A 23,000-nucleotide genomic window follows, 5' to 3' on the forward strand; every position below is an offset into this window, starting at 1 on the left:
CTGGTGTTGCTCGAGCTAGCACTTCATTTAGTGATTTGAACAGATCAGCGATATGCCTTGTTAAAATAGCTTCAGGTCTGAAAATATGGACTGTGAAATGATTCAACAAATCCACAACCCCTTAAAAGCTTTGTGTTAAAAAAATACTAAAATTGAAGATGTTATTCACTGGAAATCTATTAAATTAATCGGTTCATTCAAAACTGTTCTGAATGATTCGTTCACAAAAAGAATAGATATGGTTCTGTATAATTTTTGATATGCAAATTTCTAAGACTTTACAGGTTTTTCAAACTTTGCTGAAAAACCTGTTGCCTGATTGGCAGTTTATACTTTTTTAGCAAGTAAAATGCCTTTTAATATAATCCCTTTATTATGTATTTTTGCTGTGATTTTTTTTAGATAATGCATTTTTGCTGTGAATTTTTTTTCACATTTTTATAAAGTACGTATAACCATAACTATTATATAGTTAGAAATATTTCAAGTTGAACACTTGCTGGACTGAAGCAAGTTAGGTTAACTTGATTATCTATACATCATTTTTTAGAAAAATATAAATCCATATAAATATCAGCAGCTGCACCAAATTGTATATTTTTGCTCAGTTTGGGTAAAATGTAGGTGTTTTTTTTCTTATTAGTCTTCCTTGAGTATGAGCTCCATATTCTCACTATGTAATATACAATATAAGCGATAAAAGCCTGATTTATCAAATATACCACACACAAACTTGTCTTTTTGCCTAAGTGTTAATTGAACAACCATGGGGGAAACAATCTATTTTTCTGAATATTATTATTTTAAATGTCAGGCTTTACAGGGTTAAACTCACTGATTCCAGTTTCAGTGGAAGATTAGCAGTGAATAATAATACTAAAAAAAAAATCAGTCACAAAGCAATCATTTGATTCACATTCAGTCCAAATTCATTTTAATTGCATGAAATAGAGCAGCTTGAACATTCTTCACAATATCTTCTTTTGTGTTCTGCTGAAGTCATACGGGTTAGAAAGGACATGAGGGTCAATATTTCATTTCATTTTTGACTAAACCATGCTTTTAAGTAGCAGAATTTGCGGACCAGATCTAACCGAGCCAACTGAACCCACCTGAGCCCAGACACTGCTGGCGAGCCGCTTTCCGTCATCCCCAGAACCCGACACCACTGACCCATTGATTTTCCTCTGTGTCCTGCTCGAGGCTGACCCCATGGAGGAGGAAATGTTTTGTTTGATACTTAAGTGTGAGGAGAACTGTTGCGAGCCTGCCAAGTCTCATTAGTCAACGGCCTCGCTCTGCTTTTCCTGCCACGAGGACCAGGGAGAAAGAAAATGTTTGTGCTGCCCGAGACATTCGAGTGACGGGGAGATTCCAATCACACTCATCTTGATCAAAGTTAATTGGCACCAATTGGCTGTTAACTATTTCCGTATGTTTGGCTACGCTAAATTGTGCCCACTGCACTTTGTATAATGGCTATGCCATTATAAATATGACAGTTTTGTGACAAAGCTTAAATGTGGCTTTTTCAAAACATCTGTCCTGTATTTTGATTTCTTTTCATGTGCTTAAACCGCTCGCGTATGATTCGGCTGTCGAGGCATCTTGTAAAATGATTGGATTGTGCAATGCGCAGTTTTTCCTTTCTGCTATATCTCAGCAACGGAATTATTGCATTTGGTTTTGACACTTTAAAGCTAAGGACATTTCTCTTAAAATGACAATTGCATACAATAGCAGAAAACTTACTTTAAACCATAACAGAATGTTTTCTTTGAACTAAAGGGGGTGTTTAGAAGGATAGACCAAAATTGTGGAGAATTTTAAGCTGTAAATAATACCACAGCAGATATGTATTTGAGACCTTGAAGAAATGCACATGCTCGGTCTAATTTAGTCAAAGCCATAAAGGGATTTCCCTCTGGCTTTGCACATACAAATGCCTAATGGTGATTGGTGATTGTCAACTGTGTAACTTACTCAAATGTGCAAAGGACAGCCGGCACAGTCCAGAAATACACCATCAGCCTCTCAGCGTTCGCTTTGTGCCAAACTCTTACAATGCTCATTTTGAGGAATAAAACAAGACTAAGACTTGCAAATATCACTATTTAGGGTATAAATCCACATGGATACATTTTCTCGTGGTCACATCCTGTCTGATTAAAACGTCAGGGTGTGTTGGTGATGTGTGGTGTCATGCATTGTGTTGTCTTACATTATTCTGTGCAGTTGATGAGTTGTGTTATTTGTTCGCTGTTCTGCCTGCTTTCTTGCACCTGCGTGTGATTGGAGTTTGATTATATTCTGATATTTACATGATTGTTGATATAGTGGAATGTAATAAAAAGGAAAAGCCATGTCGTATTGGTCATAAGGAATGTACTTCACACACACACTACTGTGACCTAGCAGACACATAAAGACGCAGAGGTCTTTGGAAAAGAGACACTATGTCTTGTTTTTTTGGCTCACTTAATTATTGATATTGTACAATGACAGAATATATTTCATGCTTGTCAGCAATGTGATCCTTGTATTGATTGCAGTATATTGATTAAAATTTCTTCACGGGAGAGGAAGATTTTAGTGGTTATTTTCAGGAACCGCAAGTTTGATACCAAAATAGAATGTGCAGAATGACATTTTTATTAATAATTTTATTGAACGGTTCATTAAAACGTGTTGCTGAAAAATATTTTTGTATGTTTAAAATGTATTTATTTAAAAAATTGCTGTGCCCTTTTTAATTTTTGCATTTATAAATGTAAAGGATATTTATGTTTAAAAATCTTCCGCTATATACTATATTTTATCATATTTATTTACACGTAGCATTAAGTACACTAGCATTCAAAAGTTTAGGGTCAGTAAAAACTGTTTATGTTTTTGAGTAATATACTCACCAAGGAAGCATTAATTTGAACAAAAATACAGTAAAAACAGTAATATTGTGAAATATTATTACAATTTAAAATAACTGTTTTCTTTTTTTAAATATTTTAAAGTGTCTTTTTTTTCTGTGATGCAAAGCTGAATTTTCAGCAGCTATTACTCTAGTCTTCAGTCACATGATCCTTCAGAAATCATTCTAATATGCGTATTTGTTGCTCTTTTTTAATTATTATCAATGTTAAAAACAGTTGTCCTGCAAAAAATTTTTGTAGAAACCATGGTACTTTTTTCCAGGATTTTTTTGATGAAATTAGCATTTATTTGAAATAGAAATATTTTGTAACATTATAAATGTCTTTACTGAATAATATATATATATATATTTTTTTAAGAAATGATAATGGTCCAAACATTTGCAAAGTAGTGTATATACATAATGTATTTTAAATTGATTTTAAATATTTTACTTTTTTCTTTAGAAACATAATATTGACAACTGAATTTGAAACTAAAATAAACCCATTACAAATCCTTTAATTCGTTTAAATATTTAATTGTTTTATGAGAAATCAAGGCACAAGAAATAGCATTTTTTACAGGAGAAATCACTCATTTAATGAGTATAGAAATGCACAGAGGTTTAGTTGGCATGCTTCTCTTTGGTTATACCACAACTGGTTATACCATAATTCTTGTATGCAATTACTCCAGTTTGTGTGATATGCTGCGTGCAGTACCTGAGTGTGAGGACGTGTTGGGGATGAAAGCATTCTTGTGTGTTGGGTGAGAGGTGGAGTGCGGGTTGGTGTGTGGGAATGTGCGCCTCTGGACGCCCGGCAGTGCTCCCTCTCAGCGGGGAAGGGCCACGGCTCGCCGGGAGAGAAAACAACACAGAGCCGTCTGCGGGACAGAGTTCCCCTCCCTGGCTCTGCTGAGGTGGGAACGGTTTCAATTATCCCCAGCCATACCTCCGCAGACGCATACCTGAGTCCAACCCTGTGACATTGCAAACGGGATGTTTTTAGCACCTCCAGGATGAAGGGCCTTCGTTTATCAGTTTACAACTGGGACTGAGTAGAGGTGTGACTTTTTTTTATAATTGCATTTTTTGTGACTTTTAAAACATTTAACAACACAGTGTTTAATCTAACATCTTTTGCAATTCACCTATCTTAGTTTGCAGTTTCCTCTTGGTTATTTAGGTGGATAGCTTTGTTATTTAATATACAGTATTTCTGGCCAATACCACGAGCAAATGTTCCATGAAAATTCCTTGAGCTCCTTGGACCAAACCAAAGTAGAGGAGTGACTCTTTTGAAAGTGAAATAAGTCATTATCATAACTTTCCCTGCGCGTGTTGTGTGTTCGGGAACGCGATTGACTCTGTGGATTTAATGTGTTTTTTTTACGTCTAGACGCAGGTAGTGTCTTTTGGCTGTCAGGGCTTCAGAGGTCCCCAGGCAGGAGCCCTGATGTGTTTTGGAATGACTAAAAAGCGAACAGAGAGTTTTTAAAGTCGGCCTATCTATCTTCTCTCAGCATCGGCCCCTCTTACCCAGCAGCCCACAGTAATGGGGCCTAAAAGCAATAAGGGTTGTGCGTCTGTGGAAAATGTAGTGTTACAAACAATGTGGTGACAAATGATGGTTTGCTCATCCAGTTTTTTTGGATTGAAGCAACATTGTGTTTTAAATTAAGATCCTGAATTTAGACAATATGTGAAAAATCTATCATGTGATATGTTGATATAATCCTCAAACCGTTAATAAGAGCAGGTGTTTGCTTTTCTTCCTATTTGGACGGGCTTTTGTTTTAACTGGCGTCACACCCATAAGGTAGAAATGCAGTGGAACATTTGGCCCTTGGATGTGTGTGTTGAGACCATGTTTGTCCAAATTCGAACCATTTTGGTCCGTTATCTTCTCTCCATCATACTCACTTTACTTGAGTTTACTTTGCTTGAAGATCTGGGGCCGGATTCATGAAATATACTTAATAATGAAATTCTTCTTAACTGTGTTTCTTATTCTTTATGAGTAGAGTTAAGAATATTTTGTATCGTAAGTATTGTATCGTATCATATCGTAAGAAATTTCTTTCTTAAAGGGTTAGTTCATTTTCATTACCGTCTTCCACCATTTTGGAGAGCACCCCAGAACGTAATCAACGTAATCAGAGTTATTTGCGTTCAGTAGAAAGCGTGCGCATGCTGAACGTAAACAACGCTGATTACATTGATTACGCTCTGGGGTACTCTCCAAAAGGGCGGAAGACGGTAACTCGGGGAGAAGAATTGCTGAATAAATTACGTTATAATTGTTTTCTTTGCGCACAAAAAATATTCTGGTAGCTTCGTAAAGTTACAGTTGAACCCCTGATGTCGCATGGACTATTTTACCGATGTCCTTGCTAAGTTTCGGTGCGTTGATCGTGGTAAAATCCTTGCTGTCTATGAAGGGCCAGAGAGCTCTCAGATTCCATCAAAAATACCTTAATTTGTGTTCCGAAGATGAATGAAGGTCTTACAGGTTTGGAACGACATGAGGGTGAGTAATTAATGACAGAATTTTCATTTTTGGGTGAACTATACCTTTAAGAAGATTTTCATGTATCCGGCCTCTGCTCTTTTCCATCTTCATATGCCAGAGTGCGAAAAGCCTCGGTTTTAGGAAGGTCACACTTCCAGAGAGCTTTGTTTTACTCCGCTGTTTGAATTCCATGACTGTTCAAGCACAAACTGTGGATTGGAATGAAGTGGGTCTGAAGAACTCTCTTTGTTCTCCATATCCTGTGTCCGACCCACAGGTAAGTCGCACCCTCCCTCTTTCCCCTCTACCTCTCTCACCCTTCGTGTGGGCCAACTGTGGTGGGAAAGTGAAGGGGGGGCAAACACTGGGGTCACAGACGGGGGGATGACAGACCCTGCCAATGGAGTGGCAGTATTGAGAACCTGCGAACCATGGATTGGGCTTTTTCACATGGACTTAGCTTGTAGGCTTGGAGGAATGTTGTGATGATGGCTGTAATCACTCACACTGTGCCTTTGTTACCTGGGACGCTCACCTGTGTGGAGAGCTGGTTCCTTCTCCAGACTAAGCTTTAGCGGAGTTTAGGGTCTGGCCCAAAGGCACGGCCAGGGATGAAAGCTCCTGAGCTGAGAGAGAAAGAGAGAGGGGGGAAAAAAAAGAGAAACGGTGGTAGCCAGTGAGAGTAATGCAATACGGATGTTTCCAGCTCGGGACGAGAGGGAAAGTGAGGTTTGTAGTTTTAAATAATCATTTTCTTTTTTGACATTCTGCAGCAGTCGCTTCTGTGCAGTCGGCAGCAAAGCCCTTCCTCTGGCCAACAGGAAGAATCAGCCAGTCCGGCCTGATTGCTTAATGACAGATGCCAGCTGAACAAAGGAGGCTCTGATAGCTCGCATAAATGAAAAGGTTTTTCTAGGCCTGGATAGTCAGAGGAGGAACTGAAAGGAAAATGAGAGCGAGTGAATGGAAATAGAGAAGAGCTGATTTCAAGGTGTTTATTTTGTAGTTTGTTAGGCTACTCTTGCAGTTTCCCACAGTTTTTCCCACAGTTACACATTTATTTCTTTTACCATTTCTTTTTCAGATAGTTTAACGAATGAGGAGGGATCAAAAAAATTATGAATTAAACAGAGACAACGTGTTTGTGTAAGACATAATTATGTACGGATTGCAGAGGAGGATCTTTACACAGCCTGGTGTTAGTTAGCAGCAATTGTAGGTTTGTAAGAACCACTGCTTGGTGAACAAGGAGAAGTACAATAAAAGAAAAGACAACCTCATTGCCATCTCAGTTTTTCCTATATATTAATTTATTCATAAGCACAAAAAAAATATATATGTATTGTGTGTGTGTGTGTGTTGTGTGTGTGTGTGTGTGTGTGTGTGTTTGTGTGTGTGTGTATATATACACATATACATATACATATATATATATATCCTTTTACTATGATAAAAAATATTTAAATACTATATATTACTTGATGGTTACACTACAGTACATTTACATTAAATTTAACATTTAAACTTTTCTTGAAAATGCTATAAAAGTTCAAAACCATATATATATATATAAAAACCCTGTTTTAAACTATATTGAACTCTTTTATTTATCATTGACCCCATTATCTCAATTGACTTTTTACCACCAGCTCAGTTATGCTATACTTCATACAATATTTATATTACCTCATCCTTTCAACATAACACCTTCTTGAAGATACCTTCAGCCACCCGTGAAGATCAACCACATGCTGTATTTAACCACTTAAAGCTGGCCCATCCTCGGTCATTAGGCTTAACGGTGTTTACGAGTGCTTAAGAAGCTGCCCTAATGAGTCTCATGAGTTACTGTAAGACATTAGGACCGGGCGGCTCCATTAGGGTCCGGGTGCAGCTACCAGAGAGGCAGTCAAGTGGTTTATGTGGGCTCCAGCTGTGTGCAGTAATTGCTAGAGGTTGTGCATTCTTTCTCTGCCCTCACTTTCATCCCGGAGGTCTGGAAGCCCACAACATGACTGTTAATTGTGTGTCGTAATAACCAGTGAATTAAGAGGCAATGTAAACATGTGGTGATTCCGTCAAATGGAGATGGTAACGTGTTAAGAGTCCTAGGCAGCTGCACACATCTCGAACGGGGGTGGTACTTCTAGAATGTGTTTTTGCTTGACAGTTTTTATAGTTTGGAGTTTATTATAAATCATACTTCGGTTGGAAATATTTCAATATATTTTATTGATCTGAAATGGCGCATTTGTCATCATGACCGTTAATACTCAAGATTAAACATTGCGACGGAGGCCCCAGCTTTCTGTAATGATTTTGGCCTGTCCAAAGGTCCTTTCTGGAAAACAAATTGGTACTTCAGAAGTATTACAGATCCATCACTGACTATCTAGAAGCAGATTACACAAATAGCTTGAGGTGTTCCTGAGCCGCGGCTGCAATTGGCAGTTCATCTTTTGGCCCCGCAACACTCCGAGTTCTCCATGTGAGGTCACCCCGGCTCCCCGCTCACAAATGCCCCTGCCTCCAGCCCCCCTCCCCCTTATCTGAGCCTGTGGAGCCCTGGAGAGGAGGAGCAGGGCACCGGGTCAAAGTCTTTTCCTCTTTGGATCTCGAGGCTTGCTGGGAGAGGCTTGGCGAGAGAATGGCTGCATTAGAGCAGGGGTTGGGGGTCAAGATTTTAATTCTGTTAAAGAACAGCTGGTTTGAGTTTCTCTTCACGTCGCTCTCCCCTCCCTCTCCCCACAAATCCAGAGAGATGAAAAATTTGTTCAGAGGGGAACCAGTAAAATAAAAAAGGTTTACGGTCTAAAGCGCTTACCCCTACCCTGCTGTAGCATTAGACAGGAATGCAATAACGTCAGCATTTGGCCAGGTTCAGATTGAGTTAAAACAAGGAAGTCCTTTTTGTATTTTTGTGTCTTAGCAGCTTGTTGAAACTTAATTAAAAGGCTTAAAGTTCTGGAAAGAAAATTCGAAAGAATGGCTAAAAGGAAATACCTCCTTCTAAAATTCAACTACCAAGTACAGTGTTAGATTAAACTTGAAATATGAATGGAGGTTTAACAGAAGACCTGGCAATGTCAGCCCATTTGTTTTTTTCTTGATTCATTGGATGAGGTTTAATTCATAATTATGAATTACATATATATAAATTTGTATATTTTGTGTATTTATGATTGGAAATTAAACTCCACATATATATATATATATATATATATATATATATATATATATATATATATATAATAAATATTAAGTTTACATAGAGAGGTTCATTATAATTATAATTAATATGACTGTATTTAATCTATTATAGATAGATAGATAGTCTATCTATCTATCTATCTATCTATCTATCTATCTACATTTATATAGTGAGGTTTAATTCATAATTAGAAATATATATATTTTAATTGTACATATATACTTCTCTCCCTCTCTCTCTCTCTCTCTCTCTCTCTCTCTCTATATATATATATATATATATATATATATATGTGTGTGTGTTTTGATTTGATTTTCTTGTTTATATTTAATATATATTTTATTTAATATATGTTTAATTTTGGTTTAAATTAAATATTTTTTTAGCTATTTATTTATTTTCTTGCAGATGATTTTTGGAACACACAACCCGCCAACTCTGTCTTTCCATGTGATTTTTGTTTGATTTGAATGCTCATGCCCTGCTCACTAACATCTCGAGCTCTTGCGAGGGGAGGGGGCAAAGAACGACTATAAATGGAAAACTAATAACAGATTTCCAGTCTGCTTTCTCCAAAAAGCTGGCCTCAGGCTGTGTTGGTGTGTGGCTCGGCAGCAATCAGAGGTCATAATTTCATTGGCGGTTAGCATCAGGTTCAATTTTTCTAGTACGTTACATTTACCAGAAAGTCTGGTTTGTGTTACTGTGTACACTGGCTGAATCAGCTCTGAGCTGTAGAATCATTCAGCCTCTCCAAGAAGTGGAGACCCTGAAGGGGGCACAGATGCTCTCATTATCCCACAGCTATCTCTTTGTTCAGGCACCGGACTCTGCACTAGCAGACCTAACACGGAGAGGCCGTTTCTACCTTCCCGGAGTCTACCGATACCGATACTTTACGTACTAGTAGATGTGTATATCAAGAGATCCCCCTAGTGGTACTGGCCAAATGGGTCGATCCCCAGTCCCCTGATGATGGTGTTTATTTTTATTAAGATTTAGCAGGTGGGGGGTTAGAAGCTGGAAGTGGTTGAGGGTTGATTTGAGCTTTCGGGAGAGAGCTTAGCCTTCAATTGGGAATTCCACAGTTGTTGACATTATTCACTTCATGGATTCAAGCTGCCAAATCGCAACCAATTTTGCACATGAAAACCATTAATCAAATTGGTATATTTTAATTCCAACCAGCTCACCATGGCCTTTGTTTTTGCTTGTTTCCAGGAGTGCGATCAGGTCCATATCGACGATGTTTCGTCAGACGACAACGGGCAGGATCTAAGGTAAAGCTAGCACCATACTAGCCCTTTCACAGTTCACTCTAACTGAAGTCGAGCTCAAAAGCCATTCTCTTTTTCCCTACTCTCTGTTTAGTACATATAATTTTAGCACAGACGGATTCCACGCTGCTGCCACTAGTGCCAACCTGTGTCTGGCCACCGGCGTACGAGGAGGTGTGGACTGGATGAGAAAGCTGGCCTTCCGCTACAGACGAGTAAAAGAAATTTACACCACCTATAAAAATAACGTCGGAGGTAATCCCCCAATAAACTGCTTTGCTAAAATTGCTGGGGAAGAGGGGTGGTGTGTCAACAAAAGCACTCATAAGTTTCTCAAATAATCCCTTATGCAGAAACCACTTGGTCTGGGTAAATTTCGAAATTTCTCAAAGTATTCGCGGGACGGTCCAACTCAAACAATGTTTCTGTTCATTTCAGGTCTGCTTGGCCCAGCCAAAAGGGAAGCCTGGTTGCAATTGCGAGCAGAAATTGAAGCCCTTACTGACTCCTGGTTAACACTGGCACTGAAAGCACTAACATTAATCCACTCAAGGTAGGCCTTAGCACGAGCGAATTATATAGAGCCCATCTCTGATACACATAAATCAGAGAGAGGCATGAATAATGGTGTGCTTTATGCCCCAATACCTCAAAGAACACTGTATTATTTTGAAAAAAAGCATTTTAAGTGACAACAATTAAAGTTCCATTTATCATGGAGCGTTCTGGATGACAAATGGCGCTCCTGGTTAGCCCTGTCCTCCCTTGTGCGATTTAACTTGATGCAATTTGCCTTTCAATTACAGATCAAACTGTGTGAACATCTTGGTGACCACAACACAGCTCATACCTGCCCTCGCCAAGGTCCTCCTGTACGGACTGGGAGTAGTTTTTCCAATTGAAAATATTTATAGCGCCACGAAAATAGGTAAGTGTGAGCTCAGTATTAACTACCTGTGTGTATGAATGGACTATTGGAGTGTGGCCGTAATTACGGTGATATTACGTGTAAACAGCGCGAGACACATGGCGTGTGATTGGGTTAGGCTGCAGAAGTGGCGGACACACGAGAGGGTTGATGTTCAGGAAGAGGTCTAATCAGGCTGGGATTATTTTCTTGGAGCTCAGCCTGAACTGGGCCTCTCCTTTTCAGGTCTACATATGAAACCACTTCGGCAAATTTATGTCATTCCACTTTGACATTTTTTTCTTCTTCTCAGCCTCCCCGCTTTTTTGAATGCAAAATAAACACTGACCTGTACTTTCGTTCGCGCAAAGCTCAGCGCCTCCCTCGCTGCGGTATTTGCATGTGAGGTAGATTTAGCTTGTTAAACTCCATTTGTCCCATGTTGTGGGAGGAATAAGGCACACTTAATGCTTTTCAGACTACTTTTATTTTATCGTATCTCCAAGCCAAGGCAAAGTGTTTATACTGCGTAATTTTGTGTAACTTATTGCATATTTAAAAATCCCCTCACCGGGTCTTGATCTTGGATGTGGCTTCCTTGCTTTCTGCAGCAACCTAAACCTGTTTCTCCTCTCCCCAGGAAAAGAGAGCTGCTTCGAGAGAGTAATCCAGAGGTTCGGGAGGAAAGTTGTTTATGTGGTGGTGGGGGATGGCGTGGAGGAGGAGCAAGGGTCGAAAAAGGTATGAAGATGCCTTTTCCTTCAAACCTTCAATTTCTTCAGTCCATTCCCTGAAAATGTAATTGGACCAGTGAGAGAATGATTCTTGCATTGTAATCAGCTCAATTCCTCTGACAGCTCGAATGTAAAGGGAGGCGAGATGACATAATTACACGTCCCTGCATGTGACTGTGCCGTCTCACCGTGTGTAATGCTAGACAAGTCCTCTCAGGCATGTTAGAGGGGCTGGTTCATAAATATAACATGCGTTTAAGATGCTTAAATCATTGTTAGATAAGTCTAGGATATTCAGAGGAACATTAGGAGTGTTGTTTTCCCGTCTCTTGTTGTTCAAACCAGAAGATTTATGTTACCTGCCGCCTGTGTATTCAGAACATCCGCCAAGTTTTCCAAAGCTGTAAGCCACAAAACCTGAAATTATTCATTGTGTAATTAATTATCAAAGCTGCTTGTTGTTCAGACAGGTTCCAAATGGACGAAAACATGTTGGTGTGATTATTATGTTGTGCCAAGTGATTAGTTCCATGTTGTCAGTTAATCATGCAAAGAATGTGAGTGTAGGAAGTTTAAGCTTTACATGTCAATCCCCATTTCCTCCGAAACAAAGTGTTTAGACGTAGCACAGGGGATTTTAATAAGTCCTTGGCACTTGAGAAACCCGGCTTGATATAAAATGTCACAGTTTTGTCAGATACAACACCAGTGTCAAGGGTGACTTTGTATGAAACCACCAAAGCAAAGTTAAACCTTTGTATACTTTCTTTTTTTCCATCGTATCCCAGAAACAATTCCCCTCTAGTTAATAACTCGACCGAGGCAAAAGGAGATACCATCTCTGGCTTTTAAAGTTAAAAGCAAAGACAATTTACAAAACAAAAGAAAAGAGTCTTTTAAGGGTCAGTGCAAGCTTCTCTAAGCAGAACATATGCCTGAGAGAGGCTATACCTTTGATAAGACTCAGTAATGGTTTGTGTGTGGACGACTCTGAGCTGACAAGCTTCTTTCATTCTGGCAGAATCATATTTCCTTGTGGTCTCTCCCAGGAACAATGCCTCATTTGCAATGTTGTGTTCAGATACGTTTGTGCAGAGATGTTGTATATATATATATATATAGTGCATTTAATAGTTATTTCCGACCAGGCATTCTGTTTCCTGAGGAGTAGTAAAATATTTTGCAGTGTTTTCTAATGGGGCATTCGTTGTTTTATATATTTTAAATATTTTATTATATTTTTCCAACGATATTAAAATATATTCTTAAAATGTATACAACTATTCAAATTAAATGAAAAAAAAAACTATTTTATCTAAATTGCCTCACTGCTTATTAATATTTGAACAACATCTACCCACCACATCATCCTGCAGAAAGAAAAAACAAAACAAGAAGAGGACCCTTGAAGAACCTCATGAAGTGTCATGGTCCATAAGTTTCTTAAAATCTTTTCATGACCAAGTTTAGGCTGTACAATATCATGTGAGGTGACTCAACAAAAATGAAATCATATGTTGTGAATGAATAATTCATGTTATTTCTTATTATTACAAAAAACTTTAACCTTTTTGTATTCAATGTGTAGGAAAAAATGTGGTTTTAATTGGTTACACCACATGACACTGAGGTTTTTTTTTGTTTGTTTTTACGAATGAAACCAATATGAACACATAGACTACGTTTTGTAAACTAGACTTTTTATTATTATTATTTTCTTAAAAGATATTTACTGAGTGATCTCATTGGTATGGTGCCGCTTCAGTGGTTGTAGTTTGGAAGTCCTTCCTCTTCTCAAGTCTCGTGTGATGTTACGGGCCATCGAGGCTGTTCAGACGGCATTCACGGGCGTGATTGTTTTTCTAAGTGAAGTGTTCATTGCAGGTTTTGTGTTTCTTTATTTTCTCTTTCACCCTCAAACACTCTCTCTCTCTCCCTGTGTCTTTCCAGCACAACATGCCTTTCTGGAGGATCTCTAGTCACTCTGACCTCATGGCCCTGCATCACGCTCTGGACCTGGAGTACTTGTAGCACTGTGACGGTCCTGGCACCCTGTCACGCTCTCCCAGGCCGTGCAGGGGCCCTGCAGACCCATACCCAGCACTGCTGCGTCACCCAAGCATCTGCGTTCCAGCAGCACCAGACCAAAAACAAAACTGTTCACACACATAACGTAGAGAGAGAGCGACACGCTCAGCGTGTTGACACATGGCCGCAATTCGTCTTAACCCTAAACCTTTTTCGAAGTAGAGGAGAGTGAATTTATGGCGCTGCAGCTGCTGGCCCTGGTTACTGTGAATTGGCTTTTTTTCCGAAGCCATCAAAATGTTTTACAGCCCTGTCTACGTGGGGGACTCGGCAAGGGTTCACACCTGTGACAAAAACTGAGCTACCGATGCCTTTGGAACTCAGCAGGACTCCGATCCCACTGCGACTTGGTGTAATGTTTTGTCTCTTTATGTCTCAACCGATGGTACAAAGAAAGTGGGGCACAACCCCTTGGTTTTCCTCGTTTCGCCCTGGATGTCCTACACTTCTTATTTATAATCTTCGAGAGACTTTGTGGAGCGGCACCGGCCCTGAAAAAGAGACTTGTGCCTTTTTCGCATTACAAAGTACTTTGATTCCACTACACCAAGAAGTTTAGAGGAAAAAAATGGATTTTCTAAGTAATTTAAAGAAAACAATTTAACGAAACGTTATTTACATTGCAGAGACAATCGTGTACAGACATTTTTTTTGTGTGTAAATTTGTAATCACTGGACTATTTCTTCCTATATTGATTAAGGTACATGCTGTGGAAAGCCGTTTCATGGAAGTACGTACGTAAAGGCGTTGGCGCAGTAGCTCGTGCAAAGCCTGAAAGTGTTGACGTGTTCGAGGTTTCATTCAATAAATAAATGTAGATAAGGATTTTTTGTGATAATTGTTTTGTCATGACCAAAAGCATGGATGTCAAGTGTCAATAATTTCATATTTTTCTTCAGTGATGTTTTGTTTCCTCCTTTGTGCACTTGTGCTCCTCAAAGGTGGTGAGAACTTGCAGAATCCATGTAGAGACTTTCTCCATGATGAAACGTGACTCTTTCAGCCAGGATTTCAAAGTGAATTAAATCCCAATGGTAGCTCAAACTCCAAGGAAGAACATAAGCAGCATAATAAGAATAATAATCTTCTGAATGTCAAGCTTCAAACTGAGTGTAAATGTCTGTATCCCCAGTAATATCTCCTGCTCAAGCTGGACATTGAACCTCAGCGTCCACAACGGGCATTTAAGCTTAAATAGGTTTTATTATCTTTTGTACTGGCGCTAAAGCAGAAAGTCTTGTACAGCAAGTGTAATTTTGTATGAAGTAGTCTTTTTATTTTGATTGTGTCCACTTGGAAATCGCTGTAGTTGGATTTTCATGATGCATATGGTAGGTAACTGTGGACTGGAAACTCTAGCTCTTAGACTTTAAAAAAGAAAGCCACTACTCACTCACACCTACACACACACACACACACTCACAATGGAGTTGAGAACATACATGTGCTATCGACTGTGAATTTCCCCAGCTAACTCGATCTGTTTTTAATTTTCCCTCCCGGCACATGATGATGTTCGGCTCCTGCAGGTGAGGTCGTCTTCTCTGGCCTAGTTTTTCTCACCACATTTACAATTTCACCCCTCTTATTGCATCGCCCGCCACCCCCCGTACCGGGGAATCACATTTTGCTGCTAGATCACGGTAACAGTAGATGTTTTCTAGATTTAACACACATTTTTTTAAAATAAATGATGCAATCATAATGCAAACTGGAAATAATTTACAATATGTGGGCCTCATTGTGAAACAGTTTGTTGTGTCTGCAAAAAAGATATGTACAGATGTTTTTGACATTTATTATTTGATTGTGTTTAAATTAATAAAACTGATTTGTGAACTGTTACACATATTTTTCCCTTTTTGCAAGTGATTGAAATGGTGGCGCTGCAATTTTCTTCCACGGAATATGTATTTATTGACTGTTTGGTCTTACGATCAAATGCCCCCAAAATTAAGTGTTTTGGAATGGCAGTTTTCTGCAACTGATGAATGTCCAGAGATCATATATTAACATTTTATATATTTATACACGCTTAGAAGGATACTTTATAAAAGTCCCATTTTATGGGATGGGAATGTAGATTTTGTGTGGCCTCCTCTGTCGTTTGGTGGTCTGCAATTCAGCATTTCCCCCTCCGACAGATTCTCAGACAACACGTCATGTATGGCACTTTTGTTTAAAACATCATAACTGATGTAATGCCATATAAAGCTCCCTGTCCCTCTCATCTCTGTGCAAAGCAACTGTTAAAACAATATGTGGGATTTCAAAGTGTACATTCAAAATCAGTGTGTTCAGTTCATTTTAGGGGACTCGCTTCCACACAATGTGATCTATAGACAATGTTTAAAAGTCTAATAAATTGACCAAAAAAAATCCTTTTGTTAGATGAGTCTGATCATAGCTTTGATTTTCTGCTTCAGCCAGAATTTCTGGATTCAGATGAGGGGAATGAGCCGTAATCATGCTTCACATGAACCGCAGATTTGTCAGTCGGGCGGTTGTGTTATTCTTGGGGATAGTTAAAGGTGAAACCCTCACCTAATTGTGATTTTTCTTTGCAGCACAGCCAAATGCTTCCAATAACAGCTGCTCTCCACAAATGTCTCCCTGTGTTTTTCGAAAAAACACACCGCTCGGCCACTTGCAGTTGGGAGTTGAGTTGGTTTATACAACACATGAAAAATATTTATGAGGCTGATTTTATGAGGTGGCCAAAATGAAGATGTAACGAGAGACTGGCAGAAGAATAGAGGCGTTCTTGCAAGTGCTCAGAAGAATCAAGCATTCATGGAATCTTATTTTACATGGGTCTGTTCTTCAATATTGAAGTCAATTATGTTTTCAGATGGCATCTAAGCGATATGCCAGGGGACTTGAAGGCTGGCAGGAAGAGCAGATAGGGCTGTTATCCTTGGAATGCCAAACAAAAAAAAAAATTCCCACTACTCAGCATGTGAAAGCCAAAATACTGTCAGAGGCCCATTTACCACATTGGGACAGAATGGGTTTTGTTCCCTTTGATATACAATGGGTCCAAAAGACCCCAAGAGACCACAATGAAAAAAATACAATTTTAACCACCACATAAACAATAGTAGCATTTTAATGCAAAACACAAAGCATAACGTTATGGTTTATATATATATATATATATATATATATATATATATATATATATATATATATATATATATATATGGAAGCATTTTCATTATTTATTCATTTAATTGTTTGTTTAATAATAATAATAGTAGAAGTAAAATAAAATAAAAATTATAAAATTATATATATATAAAAAAACAAAATAGAAGCATTTTGACATTGTTTATTTGTTTAATACTACTACTACTACTAATAATAATAATAGTGACATTAACAACACTAACGATCAAATATATTTAAAAAATCAAAACAATAGAAGCTATTTCACTATAGTGGCCTTATTTAATTTATTTAATGCTATAAATTTATAATCTATCTATCTATCTATCTATCTATCTATCTATCTATCTATCTATCTATCTATCTATCTATCTATCTATCTATCTATCTATCTATCTAAAAATTGCTTCCTGATTAATTTACCCAGCGTCAATTTTGTTGGTTTATTCACACACTGTAGATTAGATTATTTACAAGTTATGTATTACATTCTACATGTTTCAGTCACCCCTAAAATTTTATTTTTTTTTTAAATCACTTTATACTTCTATTCCAGTAGTGCCTTGACAAACGGCACTAGAGTGATTTACTGCTTTAGCCCAGACACCGATTTCATGCAGATTCACACAGAAAGAGCCACTCCGTTCATCGTAAGTGAACAAATATTGTATTACATACATATCAAACATTAAAAACTTGTTCAGCATGAGTTACTTTACAACCGGCGGGTCTATTAAAAGGCCCTTGTTCCCCACAGATGCGGTAGCTAATGTGTTTTAAGCTGAGGGAGTTCACTCCGTCTTTACACTGCTGACAAGTGAGAGCGAGAGTGTTCTAATAAAGGACTTGAAATCCACATTCCTCCCTCTTTCCTCCAACAGTAACATTATGAAACTACATAAGTCAGTGGTGCCTGTCATTTTACTGCCATCGTCTTTAATTATGATGTTTGGCTTTGGGAGAAGAAAAACATATTTGAAGTTATTGTTGCCTCTTTTCATGGTGGGTTTTAGACAGCCCGATTTACTGCTCAGAGTAAAGACTTACTTAAATTCTCCTGGGGAGCAAATGACCTGCCATTACAGCTGTAGGCCTTGCTGCTTATACTGAGCCTTTTGGTTTGTATGTTTTTGTTTTGTTTGTTTCATGAGGGGTGAAAAAGGTTTAGTGAAAAATGATTTAGTGATTTTAAGGTACACTCAATTAGTTTCGCTGGCTCTTATTCATTTCTCATTAAAACTAAATTTGAGGAATGTGAGGCCAGGGTGAAAGATACTGAAGTATCCCAATGCTTCTCATTATGTTTTTTTTTTTGACCTACCTGAGTTACTATTTGCACACCAATCTTTCAAAATGGATGGTATCTGATAATAAAATAAAATAATATAATTAATAAGGAGAGCCAAATTGCAGAAACTGTTCAAACTTGGCATTTTAACACCAGTGTCAGGTAAGATACCTGTATTTGTCTCATAAGCATCCACTTCTTGTGTAAAGTTAATTAAGGTTTTATTACAGAGGTGGGAGTGTCTGTTTTCTAGATGTGGGCGTTACAGAAGGCCATGTGATGCGTTTGCATCACATAGCTATCATGATGAAAAAACCTGGTATGCTAGTGCATTTTGTTCTTTATAAAGTCACATCTTCTGATTTTACATCCTCTTTTTTGGTTTGTTTAGATGTCTTTGGTCCTGACTGAGACCCCTTAAAAAGTGGGTCTAGGTCCTCTTGTTTGGTGCAAACCAAAGTTTAGAGTTCAGCGTTCACACTTATTCAAATGAACCACACAAACAGAACAGTCGCACCAGTGTTTGTTTCTCTGCCATGTGTAGATACCCGTTTGGAACAGCAGCCTATAGCTGCGTTTCCATTACTCTTAAAATTGCGCAAATTGAAACTGCGCATTAAAAATACACCAAATGGAAGCATGTCAATTTCGCAAAAACTCCCATATATCGGAAAAAATATTTTTATGCTCACATGGTGGGTTTCAGGCAATTCAAAAAGAATTTTTTCACAAAACTGCAATGAAATTTTACAGGTCACCTGGCATACTTAAAAGTCACATGATCATTCTTTAATGCACTATAACCTCCAATAAACACCTCATACGTGGCTACTCTCAATTATAAGGGGCTTTCCATGCCATTAATTATTAGATAACGCCTTATTTACACTACAAACATCTGCAGCACATTACCGCTCCGTTGCGGCCATTCTAGTCAATGCTTGTGTTTATACCAGCTGCGCCGTGGCACGTTTCAGAAGCGTCTCAAAGGTTTTGCTAAAGATACACACCTCCATTTCCTTCGATTAAAAATAATGACTAGTGCGGTGGCAGCTATATATGTAAACCTTCCAACGGCCGTCATCATAACTTATCACGAGAGGAAAAATTCCTGTTTTAGTTGCATACCATTGGTTAAGAGAAATGCCAGCATTTCGCAATAGGTATTTTATTGAGATTTATAAAGTATTGCAAAAGTTTTGTGCAAATCTGTAATGGAAATACAGCTCATGATGCCTACAGAAGAAGCTCACTTGGTTCGGAACAGAGTAAGTACAGTATCATGACGAGGTCATTCCATTTTTACGCCAAACCGAGTGTTCAGGTGCCTTGTCATTGTACTCTTGTTTACATTCTATGAGGACCTTGGCTCCAATCCATTAATCTATCACATTATACTACATAGATTTTTTGAGTTATGTACAATTTACGATATCGGCCTTGTTAAAGTGTCTCTCCAATTGGCTCAATGAACGTATCTTTGATTTATTAACAATTCTAAGAGGATGTTCTTCAGTGCAACACCAAATCAGTGCCTTGTGAGACGTGTCCTCCAAACCCTTCGTTGTGTAAACATCGCAGGCTGTCACAGGGGCCGGTGCTGGTTTTATAGCAGCAGAGGGTTGGCCCCAGTCATTAAGCTGGGTGTTGTTAGTCATATTTGCGAGAGAGCTCGGCATTGGCTTTCCGTTCTCCCGTTCGCAACCTCCACCTGCACTTGTGGTCAAACTGCATGCTCAGTGCTCTTTTGTAGGCCCACCAAGCAGTGAGTGGCAGTGAGTTATATGGACGGCTCAGGGCTCGTTTTGGCAGTGCAGAGCCGGTGACTCTGGCTTCCTCTGCTTTGAGATGTGAGCTTCTGCATCTCCCGGGACTTAATTTGGCCAGCGAGCCGCGCTCAGACCTCCCGGTCTGGTGTTAATTGGTCAGACTTTCTCCCGTTATGGCTCGGATTCGCTCCAAGCCCTTTCTCGGCTGGCCTGCGTTCCAACCTCTCTGTGAGTTTAATAAACTTTATGTCGTCCGGTTAATAAAACAGCATTGTGTCCCGCCTTGGCTTGTTTTTCCTCGATAAGTCATGGGATTTTTCCTCTCTCACTCACCCTCTCCCTTTCTCTCTCTCTCTCCACGGGCGATTTCAGAAAAATGCCTCGGAGGCTAAAATACTCTCCATGTGAAGTGAATCATGGATCTTTTACTCCCTCTATAAAAATTGATCTCCTCCTACTGCCTGATTCTTCTATTGTGTCAAGCTCATTGGGTACCACAGTAAAGCAATTATAGTAAGTCAACTTTACATTTGTAAAACACTTCCTTTTCTTCTTGGATTCCAGTAAAGTGGGAGGGTACTTTTCTTTCTCTTCTGCTTGAGTTTGTTGAATGATGTTTGAGCCGTGCTGACTCTCTTATACTGCTGAATGTGGACTAATGTCTCTGACAGACAGATGACAGATACACCACACTTACTCTGGCCGCAGCTGAGGTAATGTGCTCTTGAGGGGTTAATGATGGTTTTGTCCTATGCACTTTTGCAAGTTTATACACCTTTTAAAAATGTTATGATGTTTATTTTTAAATAACAGGTTTCAAAAAAGTACCATCCTTGATAAGTTGTTTACATATATTCCACAAGGCACCCACTTTGCATAAATTTCCCTGTTTACAAACCCTTGTTTCTTAATATCATGTGTTGTCTCCTAATACAATGTCTGTTCCTGTTTGTTTGGGATCCATCTTTGGCTCTCAGGGTGATAGAAGAATGCATACAAAACTGTCACAAAAGCCAACAAAATTAAGAAATAAGGTATGTAAACTTTTGAACAGATTAACTTGGTCATAAAACTAAGTTGTTTTGTGTAATATGCTGTGTGTAGTATATGTGTTATGGCTTTTTGCATGACTGGATTGAAATATAAAATGCAATATATTTTCATTTTCATGTTTTAGAGAAAAATAAAAACACTAAGAAAACCCTCGTTTGTTTTCGGGATGAATTTAAATATGAAATATTTTATCTGAAAATACGAAATTATTGCCTCTTTAAAAACCTAAACATCAACTATGATGTCAGTGTACCCACAATGAGTTTATTTTCATTGCATTGTTTCTACCTTTTTTTTTTACTTCTGAAGGAATGTTAATATCAGACAATTTATTTTTATGTTTTTTACCTTTCATTTGCCAAAGAAAAAAAATCAGCCTTTTCGAATAGGAAAAAAATATTTGATTTCCTCTGTGACTCCCGTCGGCCGGGGGATTACAAAGGCTTTAAACCGGCGGATGAAGGAAAGCAAAGTGGTAAGTGACATTTCTGGTCTGGGAATATGGCAATCAGCAGAATGGAGGGCTGCCAAGTCCCGGGCCAGTCCTGAAAATGCTAAAAAGGCTCTGGGAGAGTGTAAACAAACACGGTGTTGTAAAGGTGGGGGAGGGAGACAGATCTGTTAGCCATCAGCGAGTCCTTTTCATCTGACCGCTGCTCCTCCGGTAAGCTGAAGGAAGGCTTTGTATACCTGCATACAGACAGGAGCTAAGCATTCAGAGAGCAGGAAACCACAGCCTTTCCCCCCACCTTCATCCCTCCATCCCTAAGGCCCTACAACAGAGAGCGCATACAGTATGGCATTCTGCGCCAGCGGCCCCTGCCCACCACTTAGCCAGCCTCAAGCCACAGGAAGCTGGCAGAGTCACTGCCGGGTCAGGGTTCGCTTGGGACAAGGGCACACAATAACTCGCTCATGCATATTTAATCACAGACAGGTTAGAGAGCGCCCAAACATATTTTATAATTCAGTACAATTAGTGAGAAGGCTTTAAGTAATGACTTCCTTAACATCACTCAGGCCTCCAACCCTGCCTGCTTCAATTCAACAACAGACAAACTAATCAATTCAAGTGCTATACAAAGATATAAAAAGTCAATACGTTCAATATCAAACTTGAAGATCATTTGACTAGTAACATTATACGCATCTATTAATTTCACAGAAATATCCAGTGTCAAAATGCGCCTGCATTATTGCCTAATGAGTCCAGGATGAGCGCTATAATCCATCTGGGTAACACAGGGACCATCCATTGCCCTTGTTCAATAATTCATACGGTCTATCTCTCCATTGACCAAGCCATCACCTTAAAGCATTAACAGCGCTCACAGTAGAAATGAATACCCTCTCAGCTGTGCGAGGGGACGTCTGCTTCTGGGTGGGTTTATTTGGTCGATTAAGACTAAAGAGTTATCACAGGCATGCTTGAAGTCAACATGAAATACCGTTTGCAGACTTTTTACTTTCCTGATGTAACATTTCAAAGTGAAACAAGATATTCAAATTAGTAAGGAAGAAGAAATGTTGACCAAGACATGATTTTATGCATCAGAATTAGGGTAAAGTGCAATATATTGGTTGTCATCCGATATCTACCAATAAATTTGACTTGTTAATGATATATAGTTTCATTCTCAGAAGATAAAAAGTTTATTTAAGCCAAATGATCATTAGTTACTTCTAGTTGCTTTACTTTGTGTTTAATACAAATAAAATGTTAATCAGAGCATAAAGGGTTTAGCACGCAGGCATTTAATTTCTTATTACCAGAAAGGTATTGGGTTCAGGTATTGACATTTAGTTTCAATATACTAGGTATTGGCTTCAAAATATAAATAATTATCATTATTGGCATTGACTAAAATGTTCTTATCATAAAAAGTGCATTCTGTATGATAGGTTGTTAGAGGGTTTGTGTGTGTGTGTGTGTGTCTGAAATAATGTGAACCAAAACATTGTTTTCAATAGGACAAGGAACCTATGTTAAGAAAGTGAATTGGGATTATTTTGATTTCATGTTGACTTTAAGACAGAACTGAAGGAGTCTAGAAGACATTTTACACATCTGTGTCTGA

At 38.6% G+C, this 23,000-nt stretch overlaps 1 protein-coding gene across 7 annotated transcripts in view; it reads left to right on the forward strand.

Annotated features, from left to right (window-relative positions):
- Positions 1–15,494, forward strand: part of LOC306864639 (protein phosphatase EYA1) — a 43,889-nt gene extending 28,395 nt beyond the window's left edge. For all 7 annotated transcript variants that reach the window (XM_079408766.1, XM_079408768.1, XM_079408770.1 and 4 more), the window contains 6 exons: positions 9,859–9,917; positions 10,009–10,169; positions 10,353–10,467; positions 10,721–10,842; positions 11,462–11,562; positions 13,506–15,494. In XM_079408766.1, the coding sequence (XP_079264892.1) occupies positions 9,859–9,917; positions 10,009–10,169; positions 10,353–10,467; positions 10,721–10,842; positions 11,462–11,562; positions 13,506–13,586 (639 nt within the window). In that variant the 3' untranslated portion in view covers positions 13,587–15,494. The remainder of the gene's footprint in view (positions 1–9,858; positions 9,918–10,008; positions 10,170–10,352; positions 10,468–10,720; positions 10,843–11,461; positions 11,563–13,505) is intronic.
- Positions 15,495–23,000: the final 7,506 nt, after the last annotated feature.

This window comes from Barbus barbus (assembly GCF_936440315.1).
Source record: "Barbus barbus genome assembly, chromosome: 46".
Taxonomy (NCBI): Eukaryota; Metazoa; Chordata; class Actinopteri; order Cypriniformes; family Cyprinidae; genus Barbus; species Barbus barbus.